General features: G+C 40.7%; 1 protein-coding gene across 4 annotated transcripts in view; it reads left to right on the top strand.

Moving 5' to 3' along the window:
* Positions 1–12267: 12267 nt before the first annotated feature.
* The window catches only part of SLC4A7 (solute carrier family 4 member 7), a 93683-nt gene continuing 79047 nt past the window's right edge, over positions 12268–26903 (top strand). For all 4 annotated transcript variants that reach the window (XM_030943388.1, XM_030943386.1, XM_030943387.1 and 1 more), the window contains exon 1: positions 12268–12488. In XM_030943388.1, the coding sequence (XP_030799248.1) occupies positions 12441–12488 (48 nt within the window). In that variant the 5' untranslated portion in view covers positions 12268–12440. The remainder of the gene's footprint in view (positions 12489–26903) is intronic.

Here is a 26903-nt window from a genome sequence, read left to right as displayed (position 1 = left end):
CTAATCATTCTGACTGTAGAAGAAACTGTTTTCTAAATAGCTTAAGTCCTTGCAGTCTCCTACTGCCAGAGTTCTTCGGGGAATTATTCTAAACTCTAGTCCTCTGCAAAGTAAGCTTTCCTGCAGCCAAGTATTGGAGTTAAACTCCAAGCTTTATTTTTATCTACAGTATTCTTGGCAAACTGTGAAGCTTATGTTTGGCATTTTATTTCCCTTTACAATCTTCTATCTTTGGCTTGTATTACACTTTGCAGAGCTTAGGGTTTATACAGGATTCTGGGTGGGTGATAGACTTCTATATAATGTAATTTAGAAGCTTAAACAAAGAAAGCCATATTCTGCACTGGAAGATTTGTGCAGAGCTTTGCTGAACTTATGTTAATGTTGAATTAACAACTATTTTCAGTAGTGTTTTGTTTTTCTTTCAAATGGAACTGAAATGGAGAAGAAGGTGGAGAGCAAATTTCTTACTGAAATGCAATACAATTTCTGGGATATATTTCTCTGTAGCTGACATAGTAATTTTTTTATTAAATAGAAAAAAAAAGTGTGCATAATGATTGCAAGACTGTGTGTTCTTATTGTACCTTGCAATTGGGGACCAAAAAGCATGTTACAGTTATTGGTTGTACTAAGTCAGAACTGAATGTGTAAACATGATTTCTGTATCTGCTGGTGTAAATGAATGTTTTACTCACAGCTTAAGCAGGTCTGATTATAAATGACACTGCCAAAATCACTCCAAAGCACACCACAGAGCTGAAGATAAAAGAGTTGTCTCTGTATGTTTTTCCTTGTGACAGAACAATATAAATAAAAGCTTGAGACAAATGCTGATGGGAAGATAAGGTGGAAAGCCAAACCACAGTGCATGTTACCTTTAAACTTCAGGAGCCTGGTGGGGGCAGCTTTAAACTGGGAAGTCTCATGTGGGTTTGTTGAACAGACTTCTAGTACTGGTTTTGATCCAGAAAATAAGAAGGAATAAAACAAGAACCATCTATTGGCTATAAATGGCAGCTCCCATAAAAGGCAAAGGAGAGTCATAAAATGTCAGCAACTATCTGGGGATGGATCTCTGTGGACATTTTCTCACCAGAGGGATCAGCCCCAGCAGAGTCCCATGCTAATGTGCCAGCTTGGTTCTCAGTTTAGAATAGTCCCATGCCTGGTCAGCTCCTTTCCTTCCATCTCTCCCTGCACTCTTCTGAGAAAATGCACAGCTATTGTTTAGGCTGTGCATGGACTGCTTGACACAGATGCAGTCAAGCCAGGGTAGCCAAGATGATTTACACAAACTGCAAATCTTTAGTAAGGAAGAGTCTTGCTCACAGAATGTCTTTTCAGGAAAGAATGAAACAACAGAGACTGTATTTGGCTTTTTCTACCCCTTCTTCATCCAGGCCAACATGATTTTCTGCTAGATACAGTCAGTTCTGGTCTTTATAACCAAATATTTTTGGAGTATTAGAACTACAAATATGGAAGAAAAAGAAATTCCTAAGCTGAAATAAAACAGATAGGCTTCAGGAGAGCAATGTGCTGTAAATGGGATCTTGAAAATGGGTATATATTAATATATTATTATATAAATTTAAAGTGCAAACATGCCTTTAGATCACTCACAGGCATCATCAAAGACAGCATCTTAAAAATCAGCTTAGCCTAGCTTGTTTTATATAATACTGGTGTTATCCTATGTACTTGTGGCAGCATTCTGCCTTTGGTGCCATAGGAAGTTCCACTGTCCTGGAGATGGTGATAACATTTGTTTCCAAAAATCCTCTTACATACATTGATAAAATCCTTAAATCAAGATAGTGATTATGGGGTTTTTTAATTGTTTCTTTTTTTCATTTTTCAGAAGAAAGAATCTGAAAATCTGTATCAAAATTAGTTATGAATAGAAATTCTGTGCAACTCTCTACAAAGCACTAGTGAATCTGCTGATGTGACTCTGCTTTCAGTTGATATTTGTACCATGGAATTAATTCTCATGTCACTTTCAAGAATCACAGAGTCATAGAATTGGACAGGACTCTCAGCTACTCCATGGGCTGATGTTGCTGCCCATTGCAGGGGCGTGGAGGAGATGACCTTTAAAGGTTCCCTCCAACCCAAACTGTTCTATGATTCTGTGACACCGCACCTGAAGAAGTAACACAGGGATAATTGTTTTGCTTTTACTTTAGACTGAGAATACTTTAGCAAGTCACCAAAGTAAGCAAGAGTTTTGTAACTGGGAGATGATGTGAAATGAGAGTTATGAGTTAGGTTCAAGATTTATGCCTATTTTCTTGGGGTTTTGTTCCAGGTTTGGCTATTTGAAATTTAAATTGCTACAAACACACTACATGAACATTTCCCAAATTTTGGAGTATCTGCTGAAACCATTTGGCACATGATGGCAGTCTAGTCAGTAATAAAGACATCTGGTTACAGACATAATGCCTTTCTTATGAAGTAGCCCAGTTTAAAAGATGCTAATAACTGTGTCTTGTAAAAATTTTTCCCCAAATTTGACTTCCATATTCTGTTTCCACAAGTTTTCCCTTTCCTTGTTATTTATTTAAAATTAATTTATTTAGATATTGCTTCCTCTTTAATTTATTTAATATATGATCTAATACCTGATTTTTCTGAAGTCCTTTGTGTGAATTTCTGAGCAAATATTGTGTATGAAACTTTCTGCTATACTAGGTGACCTGCATGATCACAAAAAGAAGTTTTTCCTATCAAGAAATTTGACTTTTCTATTATCAGATAAGAATTTGAGATTGTCCAAGTATGTTGCACCTTTAAATTAGACCATACTAAAGAACTGGCATTGTGAAGAATATAAGGAGCACTTTAGCAGCACAAAGAAAGTAGTGCCTATCCCATCTACTTGTACACCTGTAGAGAAAACCCTTTTTGCAATACAAAATACACAAGAAATTAACTCCTACTACAAAGGAATTTTGAAGGCACCCAAGTGGAAGCTGACTGTGTCAGTATAGCCAGATGATTTTTGAAGACAGGAAAACAGGATAAAATTTTAATGTTGCAAATTCAAAGGAAGAATATCCAAGAAGCTATTTTCTGTCTAAATTTTGGTATCAATAGACTCCAACTTGCTTTCTTACACATCACCCAATAATACCAATCAGTTGAAAAAAAGCCAATTTTGAAATAAAATAATTGCGTTTTACTAAAACTGGAAATCCATATGCCCTGGCTGTTGGCATTTTAGACAATTTAGACATTTTAGGCACTTTTCTAGACAAGTAAAAGTGCATTAGCAAACTTTTCCTGAACTTCCATGGCTTTTTTTTTGCCCAGATTGGCCTGCAGCTTCATAGGCAAATTGTTTTGCAATAGCTGTGGAATTAAGGTGAAGTCCATATTTCAGCTCTGAAACTCTTAAATGCAACTTCTCCATAATTGGAAATTCAGCGACTAGATGTCTGTCACGGCCACAGCTACTTGTATCTTGCCAAAAACAACTTGGTGGTTCGCAATCACAAGGGAAAACTAAGCTTCCCCGCTGGCTGATGGGATGTAATCTGACTCCTGCTCAGTTACCAGAGTGCTGCAGAAACATGTGTTCCATTTGTTGACAGAACAATTGTCCTGGGTAGCATTTACTTACAATTTGGTACTTTCATAAATATTCTAAGAACTGTTACAGTGCAGAGAGTGCAGGTAGCCGTTTCCATTTGGCCTGTGATGGCCTCGGGCCGTCACTTCTAAGCTCACTGCCAGCTCACTTAGCAAATCCTCCAGACTGGAGTACAGGCTGTTTAGGAATTGAGACAGGTCATGCTGTACCTTGCTTTCCTTAGCTGGCCATTCTCATTTTTGGTTGCTTTCTTCTTGCTCTAAGCCTCACAGCTTTTTTGCCCAAAACTGGCTAATGGGTGGGATTTGTGCCGTGGCAATTTCCAGGCTGGAAGTAGAGTAAGTCGTTAGAATTGAAAGCACATGTGTGGAAGAGTCCTGAATGACATGAATCAGAGTGCACTTTGATAATGGCTCAGGGAAATTTTCAAGTCTGATCTGTTTTATTTCTAGGCTTTTTTGTGGACATCCTACCTCTTAATACAATCTGGTGAAAACCTCTTTGTTAAGAAAAAGATACAAGGATAGATTAGATTACAAGGACCTGGAAAGTATTATTTTGTTTCATGTTATGCATTGGTGATGAATTGTTTTTGCTAAGAAGAACATTCTGAGGGAGAGTAATCTCTGAATTTATGCTGTAATGACTTTCGTGAATAATGCACCTACATTTGCCATTGATAATTCTTTCTTTCAGTTGAAACTTTTTAATGTAATATGTTGCAGTGGTAATTGTTCTCTAGAAGTCTCAGATAGGAGAGCTGAACTTTCTAGGAGTCACATTTACACAAGGGATTTGGACAACAGTTCCCTCATGGGAGATTATAATCTCTGTAATTCCTAATCTGATTTGCATTAGGGAATACATACAGTTCATTAGCAGCACTGTCATCTTAATTAGCACATAACTAAATGTGGGACATGCATTTGACTTGTAAATAAATGTTCCATGCTCCTCTAAGAGTGCCAGAAAACCAGAGATAGTGAGGATGATGAACTATGCAGTATTTCACTTTAAGTGAGGGGGTAAACAAAGTAGGCCACCACTTCCTCCCCCAAAATATCACAAAGCTGTGCCTAGTGGGACGTGTAACCTCATTTGCAGCAGTTGTGTCCTTCATCCACAAACACATTTTTCACTATACTAACCATGCTCTGTTAGGAACAATAGTCAAATCTGTTCTCTCCCAGAAGGCCAGGGGTGAAATTACCTTCCTGTTTTACTGGTACCTTCTTGCTTAATTCCCTTTTTAAAGTAAAGGTTTCCTGTCTCTTGTGGAGAAAACAAAAATATATAGGGTTACTCTTTAATGTAAGAGAAAAAAGGCAATGTTAAATAAATTTTATAATATTCAGTAAAGCACATTACAATCTGTAATTAAATATTATTTTATTTTGATTTATTATAACTGTTTATTTAAATATTATAAGACTATGACTTTGTTATGCCTCTGTTTTCTGTCTCTAAGTATCTTACTTCTCAAGAGCTGAAACTTCTTAAATGTGGAAGAAAAGCATCTGAAGTTAGGCATGCTTTTTGGCTATGTTCTTGGCCAGAAAACAAAGGCCACAACAGCAAATTGCAAACTTTTATGTCATAAAGATACTTCATTTGGAAAGGCAGCAATTGCAGAAATTTATTGTCTATTTTTGTTTTTGCGTGTTTTTTTTTTTCTTATTCCAACTGATTATTGAAAAAAAAGGAAAATCATGTTAATGCAGATGATGTGACAACTGTTTATAAAGGTACAGTCACCAGATCCTGGGTGAAGACTTTGTGGTGTGTCATTTTGAAACAGAGATGCCTACTCTGAAGGCATTTTATGTGTAGATAATTAGCATGTGGTGTATTGGGCATTTTAGAACTGAGTCCAGAGGATGTCCAAACTCATTTAGAACTTGGCTTTTCATCACAACAAGCATGATTAAACTCCCCAGTGTGATGGAAGAGAAATTGTGTGGGAAGAATATGATCATCTGGAGAGCCTTATGGGAAAAGAGATTTGGTGTCCCATATTGCACAATTTACCTCAGCTACCTGGAACCCTGGATATATGAATATCTTTGGTGTTTATTTACTGTATTCCTTCTGTGCATGTGAAAAAATTTTGCAGAAGTTGACTAATCTTTAATATTCTTCCTTGGCTGAAGAGCAGGTTAAAGGTTAAACTCATGACTTCAGGCTAAGTAGGGCTATAATAAAGGGTGCTGATTGTTTTGGTGATGTGAGGACCTGCTTGGGTGAGGTTAAAATATTACACAGAGAGCCTGTATAGAAAACAAGGAACAAGTGCAGCCGTGAAATGTGTGAGACCACATGATTGGAAAGAACTTATTGGAATCTTTTCTTGGAAGAGTCTTCTCCTACTGCAGGCATTTACATGCTGAAGTCCTTAATTACTACTTCAAGGTCTATCTTTAACTAAGTAGTTTATAGCTTTCTCAAGATTGCCCTAAACCTCCTGAAAGGGTTCCCAAGATTTCATTCTTCTGATATCTAAAAACCTTTTTCAACCTAAATCGTGCCAGTGTTGTCTTTTATGTTAAACAACTGTTCCTTTCTTTGTCCTGGGGAAGAAGTAAATATCATGGCTACTATAGGGCTAAATCATGTGAGGGTAAAATGTCAGGAAGGTGTCTCCTTCTACTAAGCTGGCCAAGGTGGTGCTAAGTTAGCACTGAAATGCAGTGAGCATTAAACATATAGTCAAGTCTGAGGATGGATTTTACTGCTTTTCCACACAAGGGTATATTTTAGACATTGCACACAAGCTGGATGGGGTAAGAAATATAAATTGGTGTTAAAAATCAGCTGCATATAATTGTGACTTGTATGGAAATTTAACTGAAAATTTCTTTGAAGTCTGCTACTGCTACTGTTGATGGTCAAAGTTGTTATTTCTGTTAGTGTAGTTGGACAAGGTAGGTATCATGTACGATTAAGGGAGGGATAAACAGCAATAGATGAACACACAGTCAAGACATTTGTTAGTGTAGAGTCCTTTCATGCCATCTCATCATGCCCTCTAAAATGGCCAAGTTCTATACCCTGAAGTTAATAAATATTTTCCTTCTGTCAGAGGTCTGTACCAGAAAATTATAAAGCCGTAGATTTTTCTTTTTTTTTTTTTTTTTTTAAGACAAGTTGAGATAAATTTCCCTAGACTAAAACTTCTTTTTTAACTGTGTAACAGCTTAAGCACACATCTGATTTAAAAAGTGTATTCTTTCTCTTTACATGGAAGTAAAAAGGAACAATAGGATAATTGATCTTCTTTTAAAAGGAGAATTGAGGAGAGAAAATGAAGTGAAAGTGATTTTATTCATTAAGTAGCCTGCCTTGACTTGCTATATGCCTTTCAAATCTACTTTGCTCATCTGAACCTGTACTTGTTGAAGCTAGTGACTGTAATGATGGTGACATCATCATTTTGTTTATACTGAAACCTCTTTTGAGCACAATCACAAAAGAGATAGTTTTAGGAGATTGATTACTCCTCAACTTTGGAATTTGGTAATTTTGGTATACCTCAAACATGCTGCACTTGTCCTCAAGTCTGCTTTTCTTAGCTTTAGATTATTAACTCATCAGTCCTTTGATTATTTCTTCATAAGCATTTATAAACCACATAGTACACTAAATCTCCTGGAAAGAAACACAAATAACTTTGATCTTTGACCATATGAATTTACAATAAATATTTAGTCACAATTTTGCATTTTATATTACACCCACAAACTGTGCAGAGATGAGCATTCAACATTTGTAAATCTTAATTAAGGATCTGCTAGAATGTGCAGGTTGTTCTTAGTTTTGATTTGACCCTGTTGTTCATGTGCCTTATAAGATGGTTTTCATTTACACAATTGCTTCAGGTTTTTTGAGTTTTACTATTTTTTTACAAGATCACTCAAACTGCCTTCATCACAGAAAATATGACATTTAATGAACAGCTTCTAGGTGTTTTAATTGTGCAGACTTAGGATGTATTTATTTGTTACTTACTCCACTGGAGTGATGCTATTGTTTCTCTTTTTTGCTTTTTACTAACATTCAAGTTTATATATCTGTTTCTTTCATAAGCACTGACTTTCATGATAGCTTTTACAAGCATAGGAAGGGGGATTTATCTTTTTTTGCAGATAGCTAGCCAAACAATGTCAAGTTTCAACTGATCCTCAGTATCCAATTTTAGATGCTTGAACTGGTAATTTTTCTATGTGCTAAGTATTGTATGACACTTGTCCTCAAAATGCAACATCATCTGGCTTTCTTTGCAAATGTCCTTGGTTTTTTTCAGTCTGAACCTGGCAAACAGGTACTCAGAGTATAAAGAATGCACCATTTAGTTGAGCACATAGGAAAAGGTTTAATTTTTAAAATGTGATATAGAAATTACATTGGCAGGGGTCCTGAGACACTTGTTTTCTCCTATACTCCTCCTAGCAGAGAATATTCCTCCCCCCCTTTTCTTTAAGAGCATTAGGTCTGATCGCCTCTTTCTCCTTTTGCAGCTCTAGTTTGTGTCTTTGTTTCCTCACCCCTTCTTTCCCTCACACCCCATTTAACATCTGATACTTACCTTTCTGATCCCTGAGAAATCAGGCTTACTTTCTCCCCAGGTTTACTTTACTCCACTTCTTTGCTTGGAGCCAGCTTTCTCAACCTACCCAGGTGTTTCTCTTCCCTGTTTCCTTCTGCACATGTGATTGTTTGCACTAATATTTGTGTCTTTTTGCCTATACTCCATTTGTTTGACTTTTGTTCCTCCTATTTGAATGTTCTTTGTCCTAGTGTAGCTATAGGAACTGGTTGTTTTCATACTGCTTCCCTCTCCCCCTCACGCTGTTTCTTTAATGTTGTTTGCTTCTGCCAGCATCAGATGCTCTAATGAGAAAGAGGGGGCAGGTCCCTTATCTTCTTCTCCCCTCAGCTCCTTCTTTTATTTTTGTATTGATGGCTCCTCAGTATGAAACTTTGTCCTAGCCATGGAAATTATGTCTGCTTTGTCTTGAAAGAAAAGGTTACAAGGACCATGGAATACTGACTCCTGGCATTTTCCTCCTTTCCCATTCTTAGGGGTGCTACTGCTGCCAAAATAACCTGTTGTGATTACCTGTACCAGGTACTCAGCTCCATTAAAGTTGACAATGTTTTTGTTAGTAATATTGTGTCAGCCTGGAAGAACAGCCAGTTCTTACAGGCTGACACAATATTAATAATAGATTAATCCTTGAGAAAGAACTTACTTTGGTAAAAGTAATGGCTGTTCCAGTTATCCCATCAAACATCATCTTTCCATCCTGTTTGTGAAGTCTGTGGTAACTCCTGTCAGAGGTCCTACTTGCCAGAGCAGCTGATGACTGGAGAGGATCTGATGCTGGTGTCAGGCTGGGTGGAAGGTGCTTTTTTCAGCCTCTAACTTCCTTTCTTTGAGTCCTTTAAGTGCCTGGCAGTTGGCAAGAAATTAAACAGCAGGAGAATAAAATGCAAAGCTGACTTTTATGGCACTGTCCTAAGGAGACAGGCAATTTCCTAATCAGAGGTCTGGCTTATCCAACAATTTCTGCCGCTTCCATCTAGGTCCAAGAATATGTTTGGGGAGGGGGTGGGGAAGAAAAGGGGGGAAGAGGAGGGGAGGAAAAGCACCATCAGGCCACAGTATCTAATTAAAGATTCTGATGGTCCACCTCTTCAGTGCCACACAAGCCCTACCCCTCTCCTTCCATACGTCACCTGGTGTGTCAGGACAGTTGCACTCATTTTCATATACAAAAAGCTGGTCTACTTCTATTTTGATAATGACTTGTAGGAGGTTTGGTAAGTTTTGAGTGTTTTGAAGGTCTGGTCAATTGTAAACAGTGGCATCAGTTTGTTTTCACTCAGGCAGCATGGCGTGGGGAAGCTAGGTTGGCTTTTTCTGCTACAGTTATACATATGGTGACCAGATGGAATGCAATGAGCAAACAAGTTTTTCAGCTCAGCAAATGACTGTGTGTTCACCTGGAGATGTTGTTCTCTACAGAGTGCCCAAAGGAAGTAAGGTGGGTGAATGCTGGGCCCTACTGAACCTTGATTTGTCCATTGGGCATTCTCTGATGGCAGTGAAAAAAGTGCTAGAGCATCTTGTCAGAGATCCCTTCTCACAGATCAAGGGGAAAGGAACATCCTTTTATGCCAAACCTAACTGGCATTCATGTCAGTAGGCTCCTTTTTGAAGGACCAAACATTTTTCTCATTCTAACCCTTCTTCTGCTGTCCCCTGAGAAACCTCTCTAAATACTGTAGTTCATTGCACATTATGGGAAGTTCTGTTTTAGCTATTACTGGTCTCTGGGCTGAATCCCCGGAGAATGGAGAAGTTCAGTGCTTGTGAAGATGGGTTGCATTCATCTCAATATCAATGGAGGACCACTGCAATCTGCCTCCCAAGACATATTTAGCATCAATTATGTGGGACCTGAAGTTGCAATCCATCCCTTTTTATAGCCATGCTGTTTTGTACAAGACTGTTTTCAATGGTTTAACTGGGCAGAAACTCTGCCAGTACTGTTCCTGGAAAAGGAAAGGACAGAATAGGTCACAGTTATACTGCAGGTGTATCAAGGCCCTTAGTATCAAGGTTATTATTTTTGTGGTGGTTGTGCTCAGTGCTTTATTATCCATTAAAACTCTGGGTCATAATCTTTGATTGAAGAATGTGTTAAGACTGCTCCCTATTCAAGCAGTTCTGCACAGCTTGTCTTACATCATCTCCTCAGTACAACTAGGCAGGTGTAGTTTACACTAATGATGCATTTCTCAAAATGCAGGTTTTAGTGACCTGGTGTAGGTGCATGCCAAATCTTTAATTTAAAACCTCCCTCCAGGTTGTATGGGTCAGAAGCTCTGGCTAGGATTGCAAGGATTGCATCTGTGCCCAGTGCCACCCAACGGTGTGTGCACCTGCCATTCCCTCCAGGGCATTTGTTTCTGTTCAGAGAAATGGTGAACTAATTTTGTTTGCAGACTGATCTGGCTCTGCCAGCACCTTTCCTGAAAAGCATACAGAGGGTTACTGGTCACCAATCAGCTCTTCCTCCCCAGGCTCAGCCAAACGTCAGGAGCCTTTCCTTCTCCTGTGGCCAGCCTCCAGAGCAAGCCGGTGTTTGAGGCTGTGCTAAGCCTCCTGCTGGTAGGCAGTGCCAGAGGCCTGCTTTGCCTCCACAGCCAGGTTTATATTTTTGTCCACAGGCTCTGCAGAGCCTCCTTTTAGAGTGTTCTTAGTTCAGCACAGTATTTGTTGATGCACGCATTCCTTTCATTTGCTGCTTCCAAAACGGCTGATAAGACCAGAAGCTCTTCTGTCCCCATTTGAGAGGGTTTGTTTGAGACCCAGTCCAGCTGACATCCCCTCGCCTAGCATTGTCTCCACCATGCTGTATCTGCCTCAGCCTGCCTGCCTTCACTTTTACACTGCATCTCCTGTGATCCCTGCCTGATCCTGAAACCTCTGTGCCTCTCATCAAGTAACTCTAGACTTTTTGCTTCTTTCAGAAGTCAAGCTGGGACTGGCCCTGTTGCAGTGGAGTCACTGCTGTTTTCTTCCTGACACTGCCCAGCCATTCAGAGTTCCGACACTGTCTGTAACTGATGCTACGCCCAGGGCATCCCAAAAGTGATCCAGGGAACTGGCTGCATTGCACATGATGTGGAGCTTTGTGGCCTCTCTGCCTCCCTGTGTTAATGTCAGAGCTTCAGTGACAGCTCAGCCCAGAAGCTGTGGGCAAACACAGACTCTGCAGAGTGTCAGGATGGAAAAAGGTGCCACAGTGCGCAATCCCCCCTAAAGTGTAGTGGGAATAGGTGTAAGGAGGAGCCCCAGGGCAAGGTGAGCTTGTAGTCTAGAACGGGAAGCACAAAGGGATGGTTCACCTGCTGTATGTGGATGTTCAGCCCCATCAGCACAAGGTGTTTCACAACTGAATGAGCCTAAGGAGGGTGTAATTTTTACAGAGGCAGACAAGGCAAAGTTATCTCTACTAGAAAAGTGTTAACAGCTGTTTCTAAAAACTTTCACTGGAGAAAAGCTTTACAGGGGCAGCCAGAAGTACAACCTTGATACTGCTCCCTCCCAGCCCCCCAGCCTTTTGAATAAAGGATTGTTGGACTATTTATGCAAGGGCAAATAACATTATTTTTGGAAATGACTGAATTATTTTCATAACTTTTTTTCCAAAAAAAAAAAAGAAAATCAGCCCGAGGCAGACACCTGGCATGGAAAGTTTCAGCTTGCGTGGTAAAAGGCTGGCTGACAAAAGTTACCGGGAAGTGAGAAGAGTGTAAAAAAAAAAAAAGGAAAATGAATAAGGAAAAAAAAAAGGAAAGAAAGACAAGCATTAAGCAGGCGTAATCACCGGCAGCGCTGGGAGCTTGCTGCCCTCCCTGGCTCCCGGTCCCGCCGGGATGTGATCCCTTGTGTCGGGCGGCGCTCCCAGCCCGGGCAGCGGCGCTGGCGCGGGAGCCGGGCCCGCCACGCGGCTCCGCGTGGGACCGAGCGCGCCGCCCCCGCGCCCCGCGCTGCTCCAGCCCCGGCGGGGGGGGGGGGCGGCCGCGCTGCGCTGCTGCCATTGGCCCGGCGGGCGGCGCGGGGCGGGGGCAGCGGGCGCGCCGCCGAGGCGGTCCGGGCTCAGCCCCCGGTGCGGCGGAGCAGTCGCGGCCGCCCCGTCCTGAGGGCACCGGCGCCGCCCGCCTCCGCCAGGCAGCGCAGCCCCCGCGTCCGGTTCCAGTTCGCCGTTCGTCCGCCGCTCCGCGCCCTTTTCTCTCGCTCTCTCTCCCGAGCGATCTCGGCGGGGCCGCGATGGAAGAGGAGCGGGCGGGCGAGCAGATGAGACCGTTGCTCACCACGGTAACGGGGGTGCGGTGCGGCGGGGGCGCACAAAGGGGCCGCCACGGGGCAGCGCTGCCCCGCGTCCTGCCGGGGGTCGAGCCGCTGCCCTCCTGCCGGGGCACGGGGGCCACGCCGGGCTGTCCCCCTGCCGTGGCTGCCCAGCCCTCGGCGGCGGGACCCTCGGCCGGGGGTCCCGGCCCCTCCCGCCCGGTGTCCCCGCGTGCCGACCGCGTGCGCGCGGCCGTGTCCCCTCCCCGCCCCTCGCCATCCCCGGGGGGCAGCGGCGGGGCCGGAGCCTTTTGTTCGGCCGCGGGCTCCGTGTGCTCGGCGGCCGCGGCTGCCCCGTCCACCCCCCCGTTCCTTTGTGAGAGCCCTGCAGGGCTTGTGCCGGCGGCGGTGGGCGGCGCGGCCGCCCCTGGCCTCGCCTTTCTGCCTGCCCCGCCGGCTGACGAGTTCCTGGGCGAGGGAGAAGTGCGCACACATGGCAAGCGGCGAGCTTCCCCTTGTCCTCGTGTCGCACGGCGGCGGGGTCGGCTCGGGTGGTGGGCACGCTTCCCCGGCGGGTTTCTGCTCCTGGGGAGTGCAAGTGTTGGTGAGGGGGAGATGGGTAGAACTACGGAGCTTGGGTTCATTTCCTTCTCGGGCCGGGTGGCTCAGTGAAGCAGGCATGTGTTGCCTTCCTGTGCTGCTGAAAAATACATGTGGTTCCACGCTTGTAATTTCCCCTCCCTTCAGATGACTCAAGGTCTGGATTTTGTTAATGAGCCTCTGAGCTCTTACTCTGATGTTCTCCTTCAGGGCCTTTTCCAAAAAGGTGTTGCACAGGGATTTGTCTTTAGTGCCTGAAGTGGAGGGATGTGTAGTTTGTAACACAAAGAATGATGTGATGGACACAGAAATGACACTGAAAATACATGATTTTTCATCATCTTTCCGTTACTCTTCAAGGAGAGACTTGAGTCACATTTGATAAAATTGGCAGTCTAATGAAGTGCTCGCTTCCTGTGACATCAGTATGTTCAGTGTGTTTTTCCTTTGTTATAACAGGAGCGTTGATAACTTAGTGGTTCAAAGGGCCATGAATTTTGCAAATGTTACAATCTTTGTATGTTGGCTTCAGAAGTTAATGCTTGTGCTCACATTGAAAGGTTTTGCCGAGGTGTTCTAGACCATTTCTTCATCTTGTCACTGCTGCAAAATAGTCCCAATTCATGTTAACTTCTTCAAGGTAGATTTTGTGTAAGAGCAGGCTGCTTAATAGGTTTAATTCATGTTAAAACTACCTTGCCCCTCTGTATGAGGTATCTCTTCTTAGCTGGCAGGAGAATATTCCCTTTGTATAGGAGAATACTCCCTATATATAGCAAAGAGGTGCTAAACTGTGTGGAGGGAGTTGAAAAACTTTGAGCTTCAAGTGTGGGGTTGCAGTGGAAGATGGTAATGGTTACCATCTCAGGTGATTCCTCAGGTGAATCCAAATGAAAAGAGTACTGCAGATATCATGAAAGTCAGTGTACCCTGAGCGCATTTGTCGGGTCTGGCAGCAGTCATTTAGGTTCTGTTGTAACAGAAATTAATTTTTTTGGGATGAACTCCTCCTATGTTATTGCATGGTCATTTTTGATGCAGCTGTTAAGAACAGAGGTACTCAGTGGAGTGGTCCAGATTGGTTTCCTGGCAACAGCAATACCTGACCTTGGTGCCAGAGTGTATTTGGGAGGTAATTCCAGCTGAGTTGGAATGGTTAGAAAAGTGAGAGCGCAGGTTAGAAAAGTGAGAGGGCAGAAGAGTTGGTAGGAATTGGAAAAAAGGAATTTCTGGGGAAAACACATGAATTAAATTGCTTACAGAAAGACAGGACATGCTGATCTTTGGGCAGTTGCATAGTATAGCAGTATTGGATTTGTTGTGGGTTTCATATGTAAGAGGTGTAATTCTATATACAAGAGAGCTACTTAATCCAAAAGATGAGTATTTTTGACAATAGAGCTTGACGTAATTTTTCTAATCCTGTGTTTCTTGACAGTACAGGCTACCTTCCTGCTAGCAAAGCTTGCTGAAACTGCTTACATGTGCATAACTTTTTCAGAAATAAACATCTCAATAAGATGGAAGGACTTTGTAAAAAAGTGTAGATCAAATCTGAGAGCTTCATTGCTGTGGCTTAAAAATACAGAAGTGTAATCAAACAGAGGAGTTCCTAAAATTCCTTTTCTTCTTTCCTCCTGTGTTGTTTCTGTGTTCATAGAATATTAGATACGTAATGAGTTAAGATTGGTGGCTCTGTTATGGAGGAACACTTCTATCAGTCACATGCTGCCCACCTCCCCATCCCATTTAGTTAATCAAAAATACAAAAAAATCCTTTAACCTTGCTTGTTTTATACTTTAGGTCCAGTCTTACAGAAGAGAATGAATAAGTGTTTGGAACTTTGGTGTTTTGAAGAACCTGATTGGTGGCCATATGTACTTGAAAGTTGGAAGGGTGAGGTGAAACAAATGCCTGATAGTTATTACAACCAGAGAGCAACTGATGAACAGAGCATCTGGGATGACTAGAAAATACAATAGGAAGAAGATACATAACTGCATAAATCCATGGTTCTTTCATACCTTACATACTCTTAGATGTTCTGCCCCTGATCTTAGAAAAGATGCATTATTATTGGAAAATGTTCACTGAAAAACAAGAGGATATGAATTTAGTTCAAAGATGATAAAAGATTCAACAGTCTAGGACTTGTCAGCCTAGTAGAGATGATGGGACAGTGATATGGTAAGGCTCTATAAAACTCCTGTGGAGAAAGTAGGTGAGCATGGAAGAGGAGGCACACAGTCAAATCAGACTTGGGTGCTCAGTTCAAAACAAACAAAAGAAACTCAGTGTAGGGATTCACAGGTATATTTGCTATACAATGTATACAGTGTGATCTTAAGGGGAGTTTGGACAAACATTGGAAGACAGATACATTGAGGTTAGTAAATAGATGAGCAACAGCCGCAGGAAATCTGATTTGAAAACAGCTGGAGGTTGTGAGTGTAAGGAGGAGTTGTATGCTTGTCTTGTTTTTCCTCTTCCCTCAACAGCTACTTATGGTAATTCTTGTTAGGTTTTTCAAAATAGGGGTGGGACATGGTAGTTTGTTTTCTATACAGTGGTGAGTTTGACAGTTACAGTTATGGTATTAAAGAAGTTTGATACTGCATATGAGTGATCTTAGTTCTAGCTTCTAGCTTTTGTCATTATGGTGTTTATTACCATAGTGTTTGGTGGGCTTCTTTACAACAGCTGTAAGTAGCATTTAAAGGAATGTGTAGTGCAGTTCTGTCTCTAGATGTTTTGCAGGTAGTATTTTCAAAATACTTTGCTTTCTTAAAGTAGATGGAAACTTTTTTTTCTGTTAGTATTTGATACTACTTTATGTATATGAAAATATTCACAGGATTGTAGACCATGCAGTATAGTAAAGTAATGGGTGTGTTTGTGTCTTCTTTCAATGAAACACATCTGTTTTTATCATTAATTCTACTGTAGATGATGATAGAACTGAAAGTGGCTCTGTTGGAGAAGGGCATGTTTCCAGGGATCTCCTTCTGGCTTTCCTAATCAAACCAGAGAAGTACTGTGGTCTGCCTTATCTCACTGAAGAGGGCATTAGTGTCACAGTGCTTTTTCTGAAGTGGCTATGTGGTTGGCTACAGCTTTTTAAAATTTTTTTAACAGATGTGCTTGCACATTATCAGGTGGGTTGCAGTCACTGCCCTCTGCTGTCATCTTATTCAGCATGGGGCATCTGTGATGTGAAGTCAAACACAGGTCTCTGCATACAATTTATTTTTCCTACTAACACAGTGAGCTCAGACTGGTGCTTTGCCTTTGTGGCTGGACAAGGGTAACCGAGGGTATGTTTGTACTGCATAATTGAGGACTGTGCAGGAAACTCTCCTCCCCCACAAGTTTGTGGCATCTGGCTGAACAAATGCTCTGCACAAGTTAAAGCACTACAGTTATAGCTGTGTGGCAGTGCCCTAGCTAAATAGCCCTGATCAGAGAGAATTACAGTGGCTTGCCAGCCTTGCAGACTTGAAGCCATGACTTTGGAGAGACAAGCTGCTTTTCTCTGTTGTGCTGTTTGGGTACGGTGCGTACCTCATACAGCTTGGACTGTGTTGTGGGCCTCTGTAAGCTTTTAAGTGTATGTCTGGCAGGCTTTCTGAGTTCTTGAAAAGTTACCATGGCTGTCAAAAACTTGTTGTGTTATTTGAGAACTTTCATTATGCTTCATTGTAGTAGTTCTATTTTCTGTCCAGAATAAGCTGGGGGTGTACCAAGTTGAGTAGTTGTTGGTTTATATCCATGTCATTTATCTGCCTCTGCAGGTGACTTTTGACATGCCACCAAATTTGTAGTGGGCCTTTGAATATTGATGCCTGTTACACAAGGATATTGTTGCACAGGACCTTTTGTGGCCCTGAAGCAGTAGTAATACTTACTAAATAGAACTGCTCTATAACTAGTGTTAGATAAAAAAGTAGAGTATAAGTATACTTTGAGTATATCCAAACTTAGCTAGAGAAGGTCTGCAATGAATATTGTCATGTTTTTGGTATAGCACATTCTGGAATGATAAAGTTGAGGGATACATCAGCTTTTTTTGCTAAAACAAAGATAGATGTCCAGCTCATGTTTTGAAATAGTGCTATGAATAGTGAAATTCAACTGAGTGTTTTGTAAGTAAGGACACAGAGATGAGCACCAGCTATTACTTCAGAAAATGTCTAAATGGTAAAATGAGAATTTTTATTATTTTACAGATCATCTTGCAATATTCCTAAATATTTGCATTTCTGAATTTACATTTGCAAAATTACCAGTAGATGAAAATATTACATTATTTTTAAAAAAGACCAACATGTATTTGAAATGGTCCAAATCTCAAATCTACCTTGCTGGCATATCTCAACAGCTGTTAGAAGGGATTATCTGTCTAAGAGTCTCATGTTTGTGTATGGCACCCTCAGAGTTGCTAGTTTCACTGGGAATTACATTCTCTAACTAGAGTGTCATAATTTATAAAATGTACATTTTAACCAGTAGATGGAGCCATTTTCGTTATGTATCAGCCTGTCTATTTACCTAAGTTTGGAATACTTTGTTTCATAAAGTGTTTTCAGTCATTTTGTCTTTAGAGGATGGCTTACAATTTTTAATTCATTTCTTTACCTACAGAGAAGACTGAATGTTTTATTCTTCAAGTAAGAGTGCCAGGACTGTACAGCAGGAAGGCTGTTATATTTTCATAAATGTGGAGAAAAAAGTGAATGCTTGTTCTTTGTGGGAATTACAGTTCTCTCTGTAAATTGTCCAGTGTCACATGAGTAGAGCTTTGTAGCCTTTGTACACCTTGTGTTGCCTGAAGTAGCTTTTTGGAATATTGATCCATAGTGGTGTTAGATATCTGACAGTCTGGATGCTCTTGTGACTTCTGCCCAGGAAAGGCTGCTAGCTCTAAGTTTTTTTAGCTTTTTGAGCTTTTGTTTTTCCTTCTCCAGTCCCTTAAACTAAAATGACTCAAACCCATGTAATGAAATGGTTGTCCTGTTTGGATATACTGGCGTCAGTTGTCTTGTTTCAGCAATGCTGGAGTGCTTCATAACCTTGAAATACCCCTGGCTTATTAATTCTAGCAAGTCCCATTTTAGCAGAAGCATTCCCAGTGCTGTACTCATTGTATTATATCTTCCTTCAGAAGATATAAGATTCTCTCTTCTAAAAGTTTTTTGTGAGTTTGACTCTGCCCCTGCATAACATCCTTAGTAACGTACCACCTAGACCTTCCCTTTCCCCCTCTCTTCTGTCTTCTGCTTTGAAGATGAGTTTAGATTAACACTTTGCCAACTTGGAGAGTAGAACCTTATTCAAGTCTTCATTTGAACTCTCACTATATGATACTTTGTGAAGTATAGGTGAGTCATCTTCTTTCCCAGAATCCTACTGTGAGAGATTTTGAGATTTCTTGTGGCTCAGGGTTTTTGTAGTTGTTGGTTGGTTGGATTTTTTTCTTATTCAAACTAATTGGAAGTTTAAATTTTCGACAATTTTTACAGAATGAGTACTGATGTTTTTCATATGCTGTAAGGCATCTAGACTTAACGTTCTTGGCAGTAGTGCTAAGATAGTATCCTGAAATATCAGAATATTTTTAAACTTGAAAACAGGCTTGAAGGTTTTTTTAAACTTAAATAGATGCTTCCAGATTGGGCACCTGTTGTCACACTGTTGCCCCAGTTTAACAGAATGTCTGGAGTCTGCCTCCAAACAAACTGGAGCTTCCTGTGAATGAGGCATGTGGGTGGAAACTGTGGAGAGGAAGTGGGAATTACAGAGAAGCATCCCCTGTGTGTTGGAATTGTGCTGTTTGACCTACTCTGCCCTCTGCGACTGTTGCTTTTACAGTGCAGCTATAGTTCTGAGGATCTGGTAGCTGAGATCTGCTTGCAGGTGGGGTGAACTGAGGACTTGTATGAAAACCTGGCTGTTCTTTTCAGTTACTGTGTTTTTACTATGGGGGCATGTATTTAGACTGTGTATGTGGAAATGCTATCTTAAATAACTGTGCTTCCCTAAAATGTAAAGTGAAGATTTCTTTTTTCCCTTACTCATTTTTGGACTAGGCTGATTCTTTTCCATTTTCCATGACTAATGTCTACTAAATATATGCTGGCTGTGTCTTGACTGGGATCTATTTTGGGATGAAGAAAAAGGCAGCTAAGTTATTGTGAATACCTAGGTTATGGCAGGAGTAGTGATACCAGTAATTCCTTACTAGAAAAAGTTAAGAATTTGCTTCCACAAAAAATGCTGCTGCTGAGCATCCTGAACACACTGATTGTTTCACTGGCATATTATAATCAGAAGACTAGAGAATCTCTAATCAGCCTGCTTTGCATGTATGTCTTTGTTACCAAAGAACAGAAAGACGTTAAAGCAAATCTGTTCACAGAGGTGTTGTAATAGAACCTTATTTGGTGTCCATTTCTTCAACTGTGACTGCTTCTCAGTGCAAAAATTGTGTTGCTACGTCAAGAGATTCAGGCTGCTGTTTCCTGGATCTCAAAAATCATGCTAAGTGGAAGCATGTGTGATTTCTTTCTTTTCTTGTAGATAGGGTTATAAGTAAGCTAATACAACTTACTGTAAATCACACTTATTGCTAACTAATCGATTTCCAGTTTGCGTTTAGAAGGCCTAATCCTTCACATTTTCTCTTTTTTAAGTAAAGGGTGGCTAGCAGATGCTGGTGTGAATAACACCTTGTTGTACAAAGATTTATTTTCTGTTTCTGCTGTATAACTTTGCTTTTGGATGGAAAAATTAAAAGTGTGTTTTCTCCCTTTCATAGTGCCTTTTGTCTCCATTATTATTTTCAACCACTGCCAAGCTCTGGTTTATCTAACTCCACCCCTGCACAATTAGATAATGTCTGTATATTCCTCCCACTCCTGCTTCCACCTTTCATGTATTCTGTTTTGCATTTGAGCTCAGTCACAGGTTCCCTTTTCTTTCACAGTGGTCCGTTGTCAGGCCTGCTTGAACTCCTGTGTTTTGTGCTTTGAGGATGTTGTCCTTAAAGGTCAGCCAGTACTCACAGACTTTGCCTTCATCCTCCTCCGTTGTGGTCTCCTGGGAGATTCTACATGCAGAGAGCCCTGGACAGGGTGAAAGTGAAGAGCCATGAAGTAACTATGAACTGCCATGTTGTAACTATGTGCTGGGTTGTGCACTGTATGCTGTAGTATTTGTCTTTTCTCCCTCTCTCAGGACTTCAAACTCTATGATTTCATGATTGCTGCAGCCAAGGCTGCTCTTGGCTTTCACATCTCCATTTGCTTCTTCCTTGTGTGTGAGCAACAGGTCCAACAGAGCATATTCACTATCTGGGTCATCGATGACTTCCACCAAGAAGTAATTTTCAACAAATTCAAGAAAATTCCTGGAGTGCTTGTGTTTGCCTATACTCTACCAGCAGATACTAGTTAGTTTAGGCCCTGGAGTGTCTGCAATCTTGAAGTTTCCTTAAGCTTTCAAATGAAGGCTTTTGCTACAGCCCCTTCTTAATCAGGAAGTCTGTAATAGGCACCTAATACAAAGTTGCCCATGTTGGACTGTTCTCTCTGATCCTTACCTGTGGGGTCTTTGATGTGTTGTCACTCATTCCAAACAAAGCAGGACTCCCTTTGCGTAGATTGAAACCCACGTTCCTTACCTTTCCAGGCTGGTTTTCCTAAAGAGTCTCTGACCTTCTGTTGTAGTACCTCAACCATGTGAGCTGTCCCACCATCACTCTCTAATTCCTATGAGGTTACAGCTCTGCAGTGGTGCATGGACTGAATCCTGTTACTTGCCATGCTGTGTACAAGCACTTGAGATGGGCTCACAGACAGGCCACTTCCACGAGGGAAGTGTGTGAGCCTCCAGACTTGTGTTCCCCCATCTTCACTTCTCCTTAGTGTGACAACCTTTCTCCACCATGCCTAGTTTAAAGCCGTACTCCACAGACTTATTGTGCCTGTGACAAATACACTCCTGCCGCACTTTGTCAGATGGATCCTTCTTCCTGGAAGAGTTTTCTGTGGTCATAGCATAAAAGCTCTGCTACAGCCGTGTGCTGACCCTCTGGAAGCATCTAATCTGCTCTAAGCCTTTTGCTTCTCAGTGAAGAGACTGAGAAACACTGCATGGGATTCCTTGTCTACGGTGTTCAGTAGTCACTCTTGATTTGCTCAGTAGTTGCATTTTGGAGGTGTCACTGGTGTCCGTATGGATAAGCAGGAAAGTCCAGTAGTTTGAGGATTGGATGAACCTGATTTATTCATTGTTTGGCAAGCAGCAGACCTCCCAGGACCTCCTGCTTATCTTATCTTCCTTGTTGTGCCATATGCTGATCTCCTGCAGCTCTTTCACCTGGCCTGCTCAGCAGCTCAAAGGTAGCACAGCTCCCATAGGGGGAGGGAGGCCACCGTGGTTCACAACAGTGAGCCAGGGAGGAGCAGCACTGGCTTCCTGCAGGCCAACATCTGGATGCTGACATCCTCCCTGTGCAGTTCTGGGAGTTGGGATCTCTGATGTACCTGTTCCCTTGGGTGGTGTGAGACTTCACCTTGTAACATCGCACGAACTTGAAAGGTGTTTTGGGCCTTTTGTAACTTAGGCTGTGAGCTGCTGTGCATCTGTTGCCTGAGCCCTGGTAGATCGGTGTGCTGTGCCCAGGTTTATATTGTGAAACTATTACACTGTCATCCAGTTTTGTTCACAATATAGATTTAAAATACTTCATGTGAATGCTTTTCTCTACCTGCAGCTGGTTTTTGATGGGCATGTCATGTCAATATTACTTTAACAACTTCTGTGCTGTAAACTTGTAATGACTGCTATTTCTTCAAGGCAAATATTCAGTAACAGTAATCATTAAAGCTTTTAGTTGGCTGGTGCTGTTGCATTGGCTGATGTTGCATAACATCTTGGCTTCTCAGCTTGGAGGGACCAAACACAACAGATTTTCATATTCATGTTTTGCCTGGATCATGTGCCTGTAATAGGTGTCTCTTTCCCTTACCTGGAAATATTTAACAGCATTTAATAAATACCTCATTATGTAGAGCAGAGACAGTTCTACCATACTGGAGATGCTTTAGTTTTTGAAAAACCTAATTTTTTCTTCCTTTTTGTTTGTGATATCTGTAAACGTGGTTTGTTATAGGTGGAAACACTGTGGCTTCAGTCTGTGCTCTAGGAATTTCTTCATCTCTGTCTCTTTTATAGAGGGATTTAGACTGAATAATGCTACTAGTGCTTACAAGGGTGAGTACAAAACTAGAGGATCTTCTTTCCTAGTTGCTCACCAGAACATTTAAAAGAAGGCATGCTGTGGGTTCTCTGACTAAATAATGAAGTCAAAGGACTGATTGCAAACTCTACCATTCTAAGCAACAAGGTAGGATTCTTTAGACTACTGCCCAGATTTATTGCTTCTTTGTTTCTATTAAAGAAAAAAAAGTTATTGGAAAGATTGTATTTAATTTTACTGCTTGTTTTAGGCTACTGATTTTTGGATTTTTTTTTTCCTTTGGCTTGTACAGCACTATTGTGAAGTTATACTATTATGTAGGCACTTGCATTTCTTTAACATGTCAAACATATTTCCAAACAGACTTCGTGTACAAAAAAGGAAATGAGAACTTCTTACTGAATAGCCACAGTTGGTGTTCCTGTTAGTGGTAAATTCTTCTTTTTTTTTTTTTCAAATGGCTACACCCTACCAGCCATGAATTTTAAAACTGTTTATATAAAAACAAACAGATAGCATCTGATGATTGTTATGACTCATTTAAGGAAGTGATAAAACCCAAGAGTAGCAGGGATCCTTTCCTTTTTCAGCTTGTTTTTTTTTATTAACTTTGCTGTGCTTGTATGCAATTGAGAGATATCAAAAAGGAAATTAATAAAGCAGAAATAAAGCAGATACTTATAATTAATATTTGAATTTGAGTTGCAGATACATAATGATTCAGCTTATGAATTAAGTTTATAAAACTAACTTTAATTTTAGATTGCAATTACAAGCAATTTGATTAAAACTATTGTAACTGTATTGTACAAGCTGTTGTAATTAAAACTTTTGTGGAAATCCTTGAGTTTTTTAGACTGCTGATATATGTCAGAAAAAAACAGCCTTTTCTTTTGCTTGTTTGCATCAGTGTTGCCATCCATTACCTGCCTTAACTGCTGTTGCTATATGAAATGCCTGCAATTGCTTTACATGTTTTTAGAAACATAGCCAGAGGGCTTTTTTCAGCATATTGTGCAGTGTATTTGGCTAGATCAACTTTGACTGCTTTTACTGAAATATGTAAATGCACATGGTTCTGTGTGTTGTAAGAATAAACAGTTTTGGGCCTTATTTTTATACACAGATGCTTTAGGTAGAGCTTCAGCTGGAGAAGATCAGTTTATTGAGAAGTTGAGAGTATTTTTCCTGAAAGTCAATTGAATGAAGATTTATTTTCAAGTTAAGTAAAATTATATATTTGAGACTTTAGAGCAGGACTCAGAAAAAAAAAAAGGTTAAAAAATCTTATCACCAGGATAGAGAAAAAAATAAATAGGGGTAGGATGCTAACTTTTTAAAGGAAACAGCTGTCCACCAAATTATTTTGACATGATAGGAAACCTTATTTGTCAAACAATGTTTTGTTTGATGTGATTAAATGTAGTGAAGTTAGTCCACTTATGGACACAAATTCCAATTCTTTATAATTTTTGCATAGTGCAGATGGGCTTGGTAGGTAGCCTGTTGGGTTATAGTTGAGCAAGAAGATGACCATATTCTGTTGAGTGAAGCTAAATAATGTTAGTGTGAGGCTTTAATTATTGAGCATGAGTAAGTTGTCTTTGCTATAAAGGTATAAATGAAGGGCAAAATATAAATAGGTATCTGAAAAAATTTGATATGCTCAAGGTCAAAGAATATACCTACTACTTGTATTCTGTGCTTTGCATTGACAGAAGGTTTTGAAAAGCCAGGCAAACAAGAAAGTTCAGTGTGCTTTTCTCATTGGTGATGGGGACAACTTACTGTAAGCCATTTGGTACACGTGATTTTAGCTAGTCCTAATACAGAAATAACTTGAAATACGCTGCTTTGTTAAATAAGATAATGAATTTCTCCCTGTCACATTCAGAGATTTGGTGTATGACTGGGTATTTACTGTATTTGCATTTCTGGTAGCCCAGGCTGATGGTTATAAACTTCCAGATCCTGGAGGCAATGTAAAGGTGAGCATTTGCATGTGAAAACAGTAGTCCTCAAACCAAGTCTACTTCCTAGTCCACATATATCAACTCTATAGCTGGGTTTCTCTGGGGGAGGGTGGAACAGTAGGTCTCACTTTGAAAACCGTATTGGGGGTTGATGTATTAACAAATAATTACCTTCAGCTTTCTGAAGAAAGGTATATTTTGTCTTTGGCTGTTCTTGGAAGAAATGTGTAATGCTCGATAACCATTGCTTAGGTAATAACTTTTCAAACAGCTAAAGTTGTAGTTTTGTCGCCCTGAGAGGTTGCTGCAGAATACTCTTGAGTTGAAATTACCACTGGTGCTTGTTCTGAGTAATGTCACAAGTGTCCCCTTCCAGGTGCTGGGGGAGGTTGTAGACAAATGACAAATTTGGTGGCACTGAGAGCACCAGGGGCCCAGGAAAATGTCTTATCTGTTTTCAGAAATGGCTTCTAGAGAATGGTGGCAGTATTTTCAAACAAAGGTTTAAGTTTGTTTTAGAGGCTGCAGAGGTAGCAAGAGCTGGGGATGGGAATGGGCTGTGGCAGTACAGGTGTCAGGTGCTGTGGAAGCCCAAGGGGCCTGTGGCTGGGGAGCTGAGTACTTCTGGAAGTGACAGAAGGGGAATCTGTATTTGTGTGCATGCTTGTTTTTGGAAATAAAGTACAACTGTACAACATGCTTGAATTTCTAGTGAAGAGTAAAGAAATACGTCCCTCCAAGATGGCATGTTTGCTTCTGTCTTGTGGCTTGCATTACTGCTGCAGTCAAGCTCAGAGGATCAATTGCAAGCAAGACTGTAAACAGATTTATGTATTATGGCCACTTTATCATATGGAGAACCTGTTTCCAGCTTCAGTTGGGCTATGGTATAAAACAGGCTCTTGGGTGAAGATAGAAAAAAATTTCCTTCCTGTCTTGAGGGTTGCCAAAAAAAATTCAAATACCATGAATGTATACAATATGCTGTACAATTTAATGAGAGCTGAACAATGGCTCTTTGGTGGTGAACAGATTGTGTGTGTATATATTTATCTTTAAGGTGTACTAAATTTAAATGGAAGAAGTTATGTATTGTTGGAGAAAAGAATGGACATGACCTTAATTTGGAGAACTTGCCTCCTGTAGAGCTCTACATCAAAATACTTTGGTACAAATCTAGCATGTCACTAACAAATCCTCAATAAACATTTTTAAGTCCAGTGGTGATCCTGAAGTCAAGTATTGGGTTAAAAAGAGGAAAATAATCTGGGAACTGCTTTAAATGTCTTCTTGCTTACATAAGAATCATTAAGATAAGGTAATGGTCAAGAAAGTGGCTTATTGTGAGAGGTGAAATGGGGCAAAGCAGAGCTTGGTGGTGTCCTCCTGTAGGTTCTGTGGTCAAGGTAATTCGTGAGAGTTCCATTGAAAATTAATGTGTAACAGCAAGCAGGAGAGACACATTTTAGGTGTTTTTGGTAAGGCTGTAGTTCTGCCTTTCCCCCTTTATTGTGGTTTATTATTTGGTATCCAGTGCTTTTCATTGGTAGAGTGATGTTTGCCTAGATTCTATCCTTAACCTCATCTGTTTATTGGTCAAAGGTTGGTCTCTATCATCTTGGAGGCTTTTTTCCAACTTAATTGATTCTGTATTGACAGACAGCCTCAAAGGAACTGGGTTGTCACTGAGTCTCTTGTTCTGTGTGAGCAGCGAGTCTGTGGTGTTGAAGGATTCCCACAGGATGTTTTCTGTAAAAAAATGTGCTTTGTGACTGAAAAATTGATGTGCTTACTTCACATACCTGCAGGATTGATAGTGACTTAGACTGCAGCATAGAGAGAAGTTTTCTTGGTGCCTATAGACCAGTGCTTCTCGGTTAAAGTGGGAAGGAGGCATTTGCAACTCAGCAGCCTTTCTGTTTCATATACTGCTTCATGTATCACTGGAAACTGACTTCCTTTTAGGTAGTAGCATTGCCCTTCCTTGTGTTACTGTGCTACTATCTCAACTTCGGCATGAGTTGCTAAGCTCCAAGTGAAGTGTGTTCTGGGCAGAGACTCACAGCAGCTTTCCAGTGTATTAATTCTAGGCAGATAGTAATGTAATAAAAGCTGAAATGTAAATGTGCCCTGTATGTGACTATATTCTTTTGTTGGTTCTCTCTGCCATGTGCTGTTCATATTACTGAAGAAAGTGCTTCTAAACCCCTAGGCTCTGAGAAAGCAGTTTTCTTAGAAGTTCCAGAAATTGAAGAACTCATAACCCTTTTTTTCCATAGTGATCATACTCTGGGACAGGCATGAGCAGTGATCTCCTAATTTTACACCACCGGTGGGGACAAAAAGTTTCAAAACAAGTTTCATGTTTTATATGCTTTATGACAAAAAGGTCAATAATCCTATATCAGTCCAAATCATAGAAAATCCAAACCTGAAAACTGTTGGTTGCAAGTGAAGCAACAAGACTCTAAGTGAGCCCATGTAAAAGAAGCAGAGCTCTTGTTGCAGTTGATGAGTGATGAGGAAGCTGATCTTTGTTAAGTGAACTCTACTAATTATATAAGTTAATGTGTTAAACTTACTTGTAGCAGGTAGTTTGACAGAAATCTTAC

Source organism: Camarhynchus parvulus, chromosome 2 (assembly GCF_901933205.1).
Source record: "Camarhynchus parvulus chromosome 2, STF_HiC, whole genome shotgun sequence".
Lineage (NCBI taxonomy): Eukaryota > Metazoa > Chordata > Aves > Passeriformes > Thraupidae > Camarhynchus > Camarhynchus parvulus.
Note: the sequence above shows the minus strand (reverse complement) of the source record. Positions and strands in the feature narration are given on the sequence as shown.